The sequence below is a fragment of the Hemiscyllium ocellatum genome, chromosome 6, assembly GCF_020745735.1.
Source record: "Hemiscyllium ocellatum isolate sHemOce1 chromosome 6, sHemOce1.pat.X.cur, whole genome shotgun sequence".
Classification (NCBI taxonomy): domain Eukaryota; kingdom Metazoa; phylum Chordata; class Chondrichthyes; order Orectolobiformes; family Hemiscylliidae; genus Hemiscyllium; species Hemiscyllium ocellatum.
In genome coordinates this window covers 20028774-20041727 of record NC_083406.1, presented here as the reverse complement: position 1 = coordinate 20041727, position 12954 = coordinate 20028774, and the positions used below count along the sequence as shown (strand labels likewise).

General features: G+C 43.3%; 1 protein-coding gene across 1 annotated transcript in view; it reads left to right on the top strand.

Moving 5' to 3' along the window:
* The window catches only part of farp1 (FERM, RhoGEF (ARHGEF) and pleckstrin domain protein 1 (chondrocyte-derived)), a 317365-nt gene that overhangs the window by 169049 nt on the left and 135362 nt on the right, over positions 1-12954 (top strand). The window contains exon 3 of the mRNA XM_060825861.1: positions 11135-11239. Coding sequence (XP_060681844.1) covers positions 11135-11239 — 105 coding nt within the window. The remainder of the gene's footprint in view (positions 1-11134; positions 11240-12954) is intronic.

The window sequence follows — 12954 nt, the reverse complement described above, 5'->3', positions numbered from 1 at the left end:
AGGTGATAGAGAGTACAGGGTTCAAAGGTGCTGTTGGAGGAGATGTGGTGAGCTCCCACAGTACATCTTGTAGATGGTACACTTTGCTGCCTCTGTGTAGGGTATTGAGCTGCTTGAGGGTATTGTCCCAAAGAGACCATCAAAATGACCAATTTGCGTGGTGAACTGTTACTGCTATCAGCTCAGATCAGGTGTCTTCAGTAACCGTAAAACAGACCCCATTGTTGAAACTATAACAAAACTTTTAGAAAAAGAGGATTTCCATTTTATGCAATTTGACCTATCCCCCCTTCAAAACCAAGCAAGCACACACACATTCATCATTAAGACAGACAAGAGATAAATGGTTTGCAGCATATACTGCAAATAATATAAACTGGGCAAATAAAAGTTTGAATATCAAAAGTTCAGACCACAAAGAAGGAAGTTATCTTCTCACAGGCCTTTTAGTTCTGCAATGGTGATGTTCTGTTGTCTGCCAGGTGATGATTTAATTCAGTCTTTGATTTGATGGTGAAGTTTAGGTATTCTTTCTGTTTAAGCTTCCTTGTCTTGTTCCTGCTGTGGGCCCAGTATAGCAGCTGTCCTTTTGGACTTGGCCAGTTCATTCAGTAATGATGCTGCTGAGCCACGCTTGGTGAGGAACATTGAAGTCCTCTTCCCAGTGTTTCTTCCAGATAGTGTTCAGCATAGAGTAGTATTGATTTATCAGCCAAGGTAGGGGCAATACACTCTAATCAGCCAAACGTTTCCTTGCCCATGTTTGACTTCACACAATGAGACATCATGAGGTCCAGAATCAATGTTGAAGATTCCCAAGCAACATCTTCCTGTATGACAGTGGGTGTCAAGGACCTTGTCTGTAAATTATTGTTCCGAATGCATATGGCAGGCTGTTGCTCTCCCAATGTTAGCACACGACCCCAGCTGTTAGTGAAGATTACTTTCTATGGTCATCAGGGCTGTGTGTGTCATCGTCACTTCTAGTATTTTGGTTGATGCTGGCTCTCTCTCTCTCTCCAGTTTACTCCAAGCCAGGTCAAAACAAAGTTTGACACAAGTTGTGCATTATTTCCATATTCTGTCTTTTCAGAAGTAAACCCGAGAGCTTGGAGGGGGAGGTTGCAGAAGTCTAGATCATTTGGCCAAAGAAAAGCATAGTTTAAGCTGCAGTTGTTTTGTAATAACTAATCAGCTGGTGATAGATAGGATTGGAGCTAATATTCTACATTGATCTGCAGAGTAAAGTGTTACGTGGGCGGCACGGTGGCACAGTGGTTAGCACTGCTGCCTCACAGCGCCAGAGACCCAGGTTCATTTCCCGACTCAGGCGACTGACTGTGTGGAGTTTGCACGTTCTCCCCGCGTCTGCGTGGGTTTCCTCCGGGTGCTCCGGTTTCCTCCCACAGTCTAAAGATGTGCGGGTTAGGTGAATTGGCCATGCTAAATTACCTGTAGTGTTAGGTAAGGGGTAAATGTAGGGGTATGGGTGGGTTGCGCTTCGGCGGGTCGGTGTGGACTTGTTGGGCCGAAGGGCCTGTTTCCACACTGTAAGTAATCTAAGAGTAAAAAGTGAGGTCTGCAGATGCTGGAGATCAGAGCTGAAAATGTGTTGCTGGTTAAAGCACAGCAGGTCAGGCAGCATCCAAGGAACAGGAAATTCGACGTTTCGTCGATGAAGGGCTCTGCCCCGAAACGTCGAATTTCCTGTTCCTTGGATGCTGCCTGACCTGCTGTGCTTTAACCAGCAACACATTTTCAGCTGTAAGTAATCTAATCTAATTGAATCTAAAAACCTACTAACTCGACCACATTCCAATTTCAATTGATATCACCTTATATGTGCAGAAATGGAACCCCAGCTAATGCTGACTACCTACATATGATTTTGTATAATTGATGTACAATTAACGATGTTAGTGCAGGATTTACTGATATTGGAATAAAAAGTTAGCAGATTTGAACACACTTCTTCAATAGCCAGAGTTTCAGATGCTGAATGGTGCCAAGTATGATAGTGTAGAATGAGGGGTCCGTGATTACTAATTCATTTGAATAGAGGTCCTTCAAACAAAAGCATCTGAATACATTGAAGTGTGCATTTGTTTTTATTGTGGATTTATAAAAGACTACTTGGGAAAGAGGGGGTTCCCTGAATAAAATTGGAGTGATATATTTGAGTAATTAAATGGGCAAAAGAATCAAAATGTGCCATGAATGGACAGATGCGGAGAGAATTTGACAGCTGCCAGGAGGTGATGAATTTCTTTTGTAGAATTCCAACTTGCAACTCGTCATTATATATTCATACAAAGCCATGAATCAAGCTTTCTGTCTTTGTTCAGTGGATTAGGATTTTTAGAATGCAGAGAATTCCAGTCAAGAAGCATATTTAATTCAACTAGCAAACAGTTGTGCATGTTAATCAATAAAAAGGAGATTCTTAGAAGACTTAACTGCGAGACGACCAGCTCTCTTCTACCATTTAAAGATTAGCAGATTTTTTCAGCTTAATGAAGATGCTGCAGCTTATTTTTGCTTTGCAGGATGCGACAAAGCAATTTCCAGCACTATACTGTTTAAATCTCGATACCTGTTTAGGACCAGTGCCTTGACTCATGGATACGCCAATGTTTGAAATGAAGTAGGGTCGGAGGAGGTTTGAGTGGACAGTCAGTCCTGGAATGGATGTGTTGGGCCAAATGCCCTGTGTTGTAAATTTGATGTATTCCTACACATAGTGCTTATGGCTTCAAAACAAGGCAATCATGTAAGCTCTTCAGAATATTTTCATCATTGGCAGATATAACAGTATCAAATGCCAATTAATTTAGTTCATTACAGTCCTTTGTATACTTATTAAACTAATGGAACTTTGTGTTCCTGTAAAGATTACCTTAATGAAGTAGAATCTGTTCATTTCACAAATGGCCCAGGTTTTGTCGCCAAAGTAATGGTGAGTTTAATGGCCTGGAATTATTGATGTATATATCTTCCAACGACTGGTGGCAAAGCAGAGACTCCTTATGAATTGTGCATCTCCACAAAGTACATGAAGGACATGAGTGAACTAGGTCAGTTTTCAATATACTTGATGATCATTTCAAGTTCGCCATTTCTGAGACTGCCTTTTTGTTTCAGATTTTGTATTACTTAAATATAAATTCCACCATCAGTGATAATGGGTTTTGAACTGAGAATATTAACCTGGGCCTCTTGGATTATGAGTTCAGTGACATTATCACTCAACATTATTGTCTTTTTTAAACAGGGTTGTTGCTAAATAACAGTCAGTAATGAAATGCTAGTTGGTTTTATTTTGAGATAACTGCTGCCCCTTTACTGCAGCTGAGATTAGTCAGCCAAGCATAAATAAAAATCAACACCAACTTGCATTTATATAAAATCATTTAAACCTTCCAAGATGTTTTATGGGGCAAACATTGATACCAAGGTAATGGGTGACTGAAAGCATGGTCAAAGAGGTAGTTTTTAAACAACTTCTTAAAGATAAAAAGCAGGGCTTTTAGGGAGATAATTCCAAGGTTACAACCTCATAGCCATTGGTGGCTAGGGGTGAATATATGAAGATGTGAGATGTCGACAGGTTGGTGGAGATACAGTGGTGAGATAGGATCTGCCCAGCTTGATTTGATGCGGTGTAGCCTAATATCCTTTAGTTAGGAGGAGCTAGTTTGAGAATGCCACAATAGCTTTGTCTGCAAGTAACAGTTATGCCCTGCCATTGCCAGATGATAACCAAGACAGAATCTCCACTTGACATTCAGTTTGATTGCCATTGCTAATCCTTCACTATTGTCCTGAGGATTATCATTGACCAGAAACTGAGCAAGACCAGCCATATACATATTGTGGCTGAATGGTCAGGTCAGAGATTGGGAGATGGGCGGTATAGTGCCTCAGTGGTTAGCACTGCTGCCTCACAGCATTAGGGATCTGGGTTCAATTTCACCCTCGGGTGTCTGTGTGGAGTTTGCACATTCTCCCCGTATCTGTATGGGTTTTCTCCCACAGTCCAAAGATGTGCCGATGGGGTGGAATGGCCATGTTAAATTGCCCAGGAATGTGTAGGCTGGATGGATTAGCCATGGGAATGCAGGGTTATACGGAAAGGATGGAGGGGTGGGATGCTTTTCAGAGGATTTGTGTGGCCGCAATGGGCCAAAAGGCCTAATTCCACACTATAGGGATTCTATGGCGACATACAATTTCGGATTTTAGCTGTCTCAAGCACTGTAATTTTATGACTTTTCATAACACTGGGGTGCTGAGCAATCTTCAGTATTACAAACATCTGTGGGCATGATTGTGATGAGCTTTAGACAATTGTAGTTTACTGATAGAATTTCCCACTTGGGGACTGAGCCAATAATACACTTCCAGTATGATTCCATTTGAATTACTTCTTCTTAAATGGCAATGTTCTGTGTTTTTTCTTGATGATAGGTACAAATGCATAAATAAATTTTATGGCAATGTTAGTCATCCCTTTTCAGTGCTTGATTTAATGAAGTTACCTTGTCCTTGTGATTCATTCTGTGGAAATAGTTATTTTTCTTATTAAAATTTCTGACAGTGCAGAAAATCCTTCTGGAAAAGGAAATTACGATAGAGCAGGAGTCCATATTACCCAACTCTGGGGCAAGCTAGTTGGGGACAGTGGATGAAAAGATTTGGATCCTGCAGCAATGTTGAACACTGGTTCACTGTTTTGTAATTAAGGAGAAGGGGTGACCATTAAGGACTGATATGAAAAGCTAAGTTCCTTAAAGGATTGCCAATCTTGTGCTTACTCAATCATCAAGTATGTTCAAGATAGAGGTTGATAGATTTTGGGATATTCAGGAAAATGAGGGATATGGGAATAGTGCAGGAGGTGGAGATGAGGTAGTAAATCATTATCTTTCTCCGAGTTAGAGGTTGTATTTCAAATCCCACACTTAGAAATTTCAGTTCGAAATGTAAGCTGACATTCCACTGCAGTACTGAGGGAGTACTACATTGACAGAGATGCCATCTTTTGAGTGAGATATTCAAAAGACGTAACATGCTCTTCAAGCAACTAGATCTGCTGCATCCTGAGATCCACACTTAGCGCCATACACTGCCACATGCACGCACTCAACCTCCCTCCTCATCAGTACTGCCTCAAAGCTATCCCAGTCCCCTGTTCCATTGCACTTCTCATCTCATTGATGCTTTTAACAAGAAAACTTTTCTCTTTCTCAGATGTTAAGCAAACCAAACTCCCAACACTCAAGGGCACCAATGCCTCTTTGGATTTTCCTTCTCCTTCCTATGCCTCTGCCTCCATCCCTTTATCTAATCCCACTCCTTGCTGTGGGTGCACTTCTCTGGCACACGGACTGCTACCTGGCAGAGGCTGAGTGCCAACTCTCAGATACTTCCTCCTATCTCCCCCAGATATGAGCCCACCACTAAACATTAGGATTTTGATTCCAGGACTGTTACAGACCTCTCCTCCAGAGATCTCTCCTCCACAGCCTCCCCCTCACAATTTCACCAACCACAAGTAGTCCCCTTCTACTTCCTTCCCAACAAATAGGGCTGACCTGGCAGATCCATAATTTCAGCCCATTCTGCCCAACTGAACTTATTACTTCCTATCTCAATTCGACAATGCTTTCCCAACACTCTGGTTGAGTCTCCTCCCACTTACATTTGAGATTCTTCTGAAGCTTTATATCAGTTTTATAATTTCCAGTTTTCTGGTTCTAGCCACCACCTCTTTACCATGTCCATGTGATCCCTCTACACATCCATCCTCCATCAGGACGGTCTGAAGGGAAAACAGAACCTCAGAGTCTCTCTCCACCTCCGATTAGCTGAGCTTGTTCTCACCTTGAACAATTTCCCCTTTAACTCATCTGATTTTCTCAAGTCAAAGGTGTGGTCATGGCCACACACAGGGGTCTCAGTCATGTCTGTCTCTTTCTGAGGTATGTGGAACATTTCTTATTCCAGTTCTACAGAGATTGCTTGAAAAACTCTGGCAGCGCCTGTGGGGAGAAATCAGAATTGAAGTTTTGGGTCCAGTGGCCCTTCGTAAGAACCCTCTTTTCAGTTTTAGTTCGTGAAACACTGTTTCTCCTGGAAGGTGTGTTGCGGGCCTTAGACAGTGAGGATGGAGGTGATGAATAGCCCATATTTGTGATTGCATGAGAAGGTGCCATATGAGAGTGAGGACGTGTTAGGAGTGGACCAGGGTGTCATGGAGGGAAGGGTCCCTGTGGAATTCTCACAGGGGAGGGGAGAAGAAAATATGTTTAGTGGTGGCATCCTGCTGGAGGTGGTAGAAGTGGTGGAGGATAATCTTGTGAATGCAGGGACTAGTAGGGTGGAGTGGAAGGGCAAGGGGAAACCTAATCACAACTATTTTTCTGATGCATCATTGATGTCTTTGGTGCTGCTTCCTGTTCTTGATCAGAATTGGAAAGATTCAGCTATCTTTCACTCGGCTTCACCTGGTCCATCCCTGACTCTTTCCTCCTTGACTTTACTGTTTCCCTTTCTAAGGATTAGCTGTCCACAGTTTCCATTACAAGCCCACTGAATCCCACAGTTACCTCAATTAGATGTCTCCTCACTCTGCTTCCTGCAAGGATTCAGTTGTATTCTTCCAGTTTCTCTCTGTCACATTGTTCTGATGATTCCACCTTCCGCTAAGCTCTCTCCAACATAACCTCCATTTCCTTCAACCGAAGATTCCCTGCCCTCGTTTTGGTTGATGGGGCCTTCGGCCATGTCTGCCCAACCCTGCTCCCTGCCAGAACCCCTCTTCCCCAGAAAAACAATAGGTTTCCCCTTCCCCTTCCACTCCACCCTACTAGTCTCTGCATTCACAAGATCATCCTCCACCATTTCCACCATCTCCAGCAGGACGCCTCCACTAAAAAGATTTTCCTCTCCCCTCCCCTGTGAGTAGTCCACATGGACCCTTCCCTCCGTGACACTCTGGTCTACTCCTAACACTCCCTCACTCCCATATGGCACCTTCTCATGCAATCACAAACTTGGCTATTTATTACCTCTATCCTCACTGTCTAAGGGCCCAAACACATCTTCCAGGAGAAACAATGTTTCATGAGTACTCCATTCAGTCTAAAACTGAAAAGAGGGTTCTTACGAAGGGTCACTGGATCCAAAACGTCAATTTTGATTTATCTCCACAGGCGCTGCCAGAACTTTTTGAGCAATCTCTGTTTTTGCTTCATTCAATCTAGTCCACTCGTTTTGCAGCTCAGACTATTGTCCCTTTACATTGGTGAAATCAAATGCAGACAGGGTGACCACTTTGCGAAATATTTCCGCTCGATTCCACAGGAACAGCCATGATGTTCCAGTTACTAGCCATTTCAATAAACTTCCTTGCCCTCATGCTAACGCATCAGTCCTGGGCCTGCTGCAGTATTCCAATGAAGCACAATGCAAGCTTGAAGAACAACACCTGAGTTTCTGCTTAGACGCTGTGCAGCCTCAAAGTCTCAATGTTGAAATCAATACCTTCAGAAGCTATTGGCTTTATGTTGTTCTCCACAACCCCAAGCCATCTCCCCGCTCCCTGTCAGCTTTGTCTTGTTTGTATCTTGCACTCCAGCGGACAGGAACCATTCTCTCCTGCTTTACATCTTAATTTGCATCTATTTTACTGCCTGCTTTCCATGTTCAGCTTGTACAGGACATTCTGGATCAGTGGTGCTGGAAGAGCACAGCAGTTCAGGCAGCATCCAACGAGCAGCGAAATCAACGTTTAGGGCAAAAGCCCTTCATCAGGCTTTATTCCTGATGAAGGGCTTTTGCCCTAAACGTCGATTTCGCTGCTCGTTGGATGCTGCCTGAACTGCTGTGCTCTTCCAGCACCACTGATCCAGAATCTGGTTTCCAGCATCTGCAGTCATTGTTTTTACCTTGTACAGGACATTGGTGAGGCCACTTTTGGAGTACTGTGTACAATTCTGGTTACCCTGCTATTGGAAAAATATTACTCAGTTGGACCGGGTTCAAAAAATGATTTACCAGGATGCTGCCGGGGCTGGAGGGTTTGGGTTATAAGGAGAGGCTGGCAGTTTTCTCTCTGTCCGTAGGAGATTGAAGGGTGACCGTATAGAGGTTTATAAAATCATGAGCGGCATGGAGAGTGTGAACAGCAAAGGGATTTTTCCTACAGTTGAGGATGTTTTTGAAGATGAGTGGAAAAAGATTTAAAAGGGACCCGAGGGACTACTTTTTTTTTACTATGGTGGTTCATAGGTGGAATGAACTGCCAGAGGAAGTGGTAGGTGCAGTTACACTAACAACGTTTAAAAGACAGTTGGAGAGGTACACGAATAGGAAAAGTTAAGAGGGATACAGGCCAAAAGGAGGCAAGTTCGACTCGTTTAGTTTGGGAAACTTGGTTGGCATAGATGAGTTGGACTGAAGGGTATAACTGTATGACTCTATGACACTTTTTAAAAAAACTCCATTGTCTTATTTACTGGGTCTCCACACCATCTGTTCCCATCGCCCCTTCTCCATCTCTGCCAAAAGTATATTTTTTAAAATTTCCAACCCCTTTCACTTCAGAAGAAGAGATGTACTGAGCTCAAAATGTTCAGTGTCGAGAGTGTAGTGCTGGAAAAACACAGTAGGTCAGGCAGCATCCGAAGAGCAGGAGAATTGACGTTTCAGGCATAAGTCCTTCCTGACCTGCCGTGCTTTTCCAGCTTTGGCAAATAGAATTAAAGAGAATCCAAAGGGTTTTTACGAATATATTAAGGACAAAAGGGTACCAGGGAGAGAATAGGGACCCTCAAAGATCAGCAAGGCGGCCTTTATGTGGAGCCACAGAAAATAGGGGAGATACTAAATGAATATTTTGCATCAGTATTTACTGTGGAAAAGGATATGGAAGATATAGACTGTAGGGAAATAGATGGTGACATCTTGCAAAATGTCCAGATTACAGAGGAGTAAGTGCTGGATGTCTTGAAACGGTTAAAGGCGGATAAATCCCCAGGACCTGATCAGGTGTACCCGAGAACTCTGTGGGACGCTAGAGGAGTGATTGTTGGGCCTCTTGCTGAGATATTTGTATCATTGATAGTCACAGATGAGGTGCCGGAAGACTGGAGGTTGGCAAACGTGGTGCCGCTGTTTAAGAAGGGCGGTAAAGACAAGCCAGGGAACTATAGATCGGTGAGCCTGATCTCAGTGGTGGGCAAGTTGTTGAAGGGAATCCTGAGGGACAGGGTGTACGTATATTTGGAAAGGCAATGACTGATTAGGGATGGTAAACATGGCTTTGTGCATGGGAAATCATGTCTCACAAACTTGATTGAGTTTTTTGAAGAAGTACCAAAGAGGATTGATGAGGGCAGAGCAGTAGATGTGATCTATATGGACTTCAGTAAGGCATTCGACAAGGTTCCCCATTGGAGACTGATTAGCAAGGTTAGATCTCATGGAATACAGGGAGAACTAGCCATTTGGATACAGAACTGGCTCAAAGGTAGAAGACAGAGGGTGGTGGTGGATGGTTGTTTTTCAGACTGGAGGCCTGTGAGCAGTGGAGTGCCACAAGGATTGGTGCTGGGTCCTCTACTTTTTGTCATTTACAAAATGATTTGGATGTGAGCATAAGAGATATAGTTAGTAAGTTTGCAGATGACACCAAAATTGGAGGTGTAGTTTGCAGCAAAGAGGGTTACGTCAGATTACAACAAGATCTGGACCAGGTGGGCCAATGGGCTGAGAAGTGGCAGATGGAGTTTAATTCAGATGAATGCGAGGTGCTGCATTTTGGGAAAGCAAATCTTAGCAGGACTTATACACTTAATAGTAAGGTCCTAGGGAGTGTTGTTGAACAAAGAGACCTTGGAGTTCAGGTTCATTACTCCTTGAAAGTGGAGTCGCAGGTAGATAGGATAGTGAAGAAGGTGTTTGGTATGCTTTCCTTTATTGGTCAGAGTATTGAGTACAGAATTTGGGAGGTCATGTTGCGGCTGTACAGGACATTGGTTAGGCCACTGTTGGAATATTGCGTGCAATTCTGGTCTCCTTCCTATCAGAAAGATGTTGTGAAACTTGAAAGGGTTCAGCAAATATTTACAAGGATGTTGCCAGGGTTGGAGGATTTGAGCTATAGGGAGAGGCTGAATAGGCTGGGGCTGTTTTCCCTGGAGCATCGGAGGCTGAGGGGTGACCTTATAGAGGTTTACAAAATTATGAAGGGCATGGATAGGATAAATAGACTAAGTCTTTTCCCTGGCGTCAGGGAGTCCAGAACTAGAGGGCATAGGTTTAGGGTGAGAGGGAAAGATATAAAAGAGACCTAAGGGGCAACTTTTTCATGCAGAGGGTGGTACGTGTATGGAATGAGCTGCCAAAGGATGTGGTGGAGGCTGGTACAGTTGCAACATTTAAGAGGCATCTGGATGAATATATGAATACGAAGGGTTTAAAAGGATATGGGCCAGGTGCTGGCAGGTGGGACTAGATTGGGTTGGGATATCTGGTCGGCATGGACAGGTTGGACCGAAGGATCTGTTTCCATGCTGTACATCTCTATGACACTACACTCTTGACTTTGATCTCCAGCATCTGCAGTCCTCACTTTCTCCTAGCTCAAAACGTTAACCCTGTTTCTCTCTCCACAGATGCTGCAACACCTGTTGAGTTTCTCCAAAGTTTTGGTTTCACATTAAAGTAAAGTCTCATCTATCCCATCAGAGGGATGTAAAAGCACCACAGTATCATCACAGAAGATCACGGGCGATCTCATTGACATCCTGGTCAATATTTATCCTTCAGTATACACAGAATCTTTGAAATGCAGTCATTCTTGAAATGTAGGAACAATAACAGCATTCTGAGCATGGCACTATTCCATGGGCAGCAACGTGATGATGACCAGGTGGACTGGTTTGCTGATGTTGTTTGAGGAATGAATATTGACTCTGAGACATTACCTTCAACAATCGGTGACTAAAATGTTGCTTGATGACTAAATCGGTGTTCCTTCCCATTTGAACTGCAATGAGATATTATGGCAAAGAAAGATGCTTTTTAGTGTCTTATATTGATTGTAACGATTCCTTGTCATTCTTGACAGCTGAAGGCTCCCGGGAAGTATCTGCTGGATTTGATTTGTCAAAACCTGAACCTAGTTGAGAGTGATTATTTCGCATTGGAGTTCCTGGATTATCGAAAGGTTATGGTATGTAACTTCAAGTATAACCACATTGTGCTGCCCTGCTGCTGCCTACATCCAAAATACAAAGATGATCCCATTTCAAAGCACAACACACATTAATTGTGTACGGTTTGTGAAGATTTGTAGCTCAGGTTGAGGTTTAGGGTGTAGGTTTGCCCGCTGAGCTGTAGGTTTGATATCCAGACTCAGAGGTCGCCACTGATGATGTTACCTAGCCAGGTAATGAAACGCCTGGATATCAAACCTACAGCTCAGCGAGCAAACCTACACCCTACACATTAATTATGATTCTACAGAAAGCAGTCTGAATATACTAAACTGAAATATTGGTCAAGTCACCTTTAAAAACCTCTGGCTTAAAGACCTCCTGTTTGAGTATATTCATAGTGTGCAGGTGTACTGTCTTTTTCTCCCTATAAACGCTCATGACTCTAAATGATGGACGTTCCCCACGAACTGACATCTGTCAAGGAAACCAGATATTTTTCTTAAGAGATATAAATATCATGGTAAAATGTGTAGGTAACATTCTGGGACTACAGATGGTTTTCAGTGCACCAAGTACCATTCACAATTTGAAACACAGAATGTTACCACTTTGCCCGAGGCAAGAGCAGGTTATTTGTACAAGGTACATCCTTTATGGAGTGGTGAGTTATTTATCCAGCATGCCCTGTGTCTGAGAAACTGGTCTATCTCTGGGATTGATCCAGGCATTCTTCGCTATCCCAGGGACCAGCTAATCTCCATGACAACATGGCTGCTGAGTTAAGAGCTTTCCATCACACCAAAAGTTTTATACAATGTCCATATGAGCAAGAATGGTGCTCACAATTAAAGTCAGCAGATGCCATTTGTCTCTAGAACACTGGCCTTTGTTGCTCAGATCTTTGAGTACAGGAGTTGGGACGTCGTGTTGCAGTTGTACAAGACATTGGTGAAGCCTCTGCTGGACTACTGGCCAGTTCTGGTCTGCTGTTAAAGGAAGGATGTTATTAAGCTAGAGAGGGTTCAGAGGAGGTTTACCAGGAAGTTGTCAGGTATGAAAGGTTTGAGTTATAAAGATAAGCTGGGACTTTTTCACTGGAGCATATGAAGTTGAGGGGGTGACCTTACAGAGGTTTATAAAATCACAACAGGGTTAATGATAAATGTCTTTTCCCTAGGATGGGGGATTTCAAGACTTGGAGGGGTGGGTGGGGGGGGGGGGGGGTGGCGGGGGGGGGCGGGGATATTTTTAAAGTAAGAGGAGAGAGATTTAAAACAGACACGAGGGCCACATTTTTTACACAGAAGGTGGTCCATGTGTGGAATGAACTTTCTGAGGAAGTAGTGGATGCTGGCACAGTTACAATGCTTTAAAGACACTTAGTTAAGGACATAAATATGGAGGGATATGGATCAGGAGCCTGTAGGTGGGACTAGTTTAGTTTGGGATTATATTCAGCATGGTCTGGTTGGACCAAAGGGTGTGTTTCCGACTCTCTCACTCTATAACTGGATCACAGTCCCCAGAAAACCTGAGGCTGGGAGTCTTTGAAAATTTGACAACTGAGATTGGTAGATTTTTTTTGTCAGGCAAGGATGTTGAAAGTTCCATTCTCCCAACCCGTGTTCGGAATTAAGAAATATATTTATTTGAACGGTGGAAGAGGATGGAGTCTACTCCTACCTCCCTATGTCAATAAAATTGCTCCTCCTATGAAGTATTTCCTCAT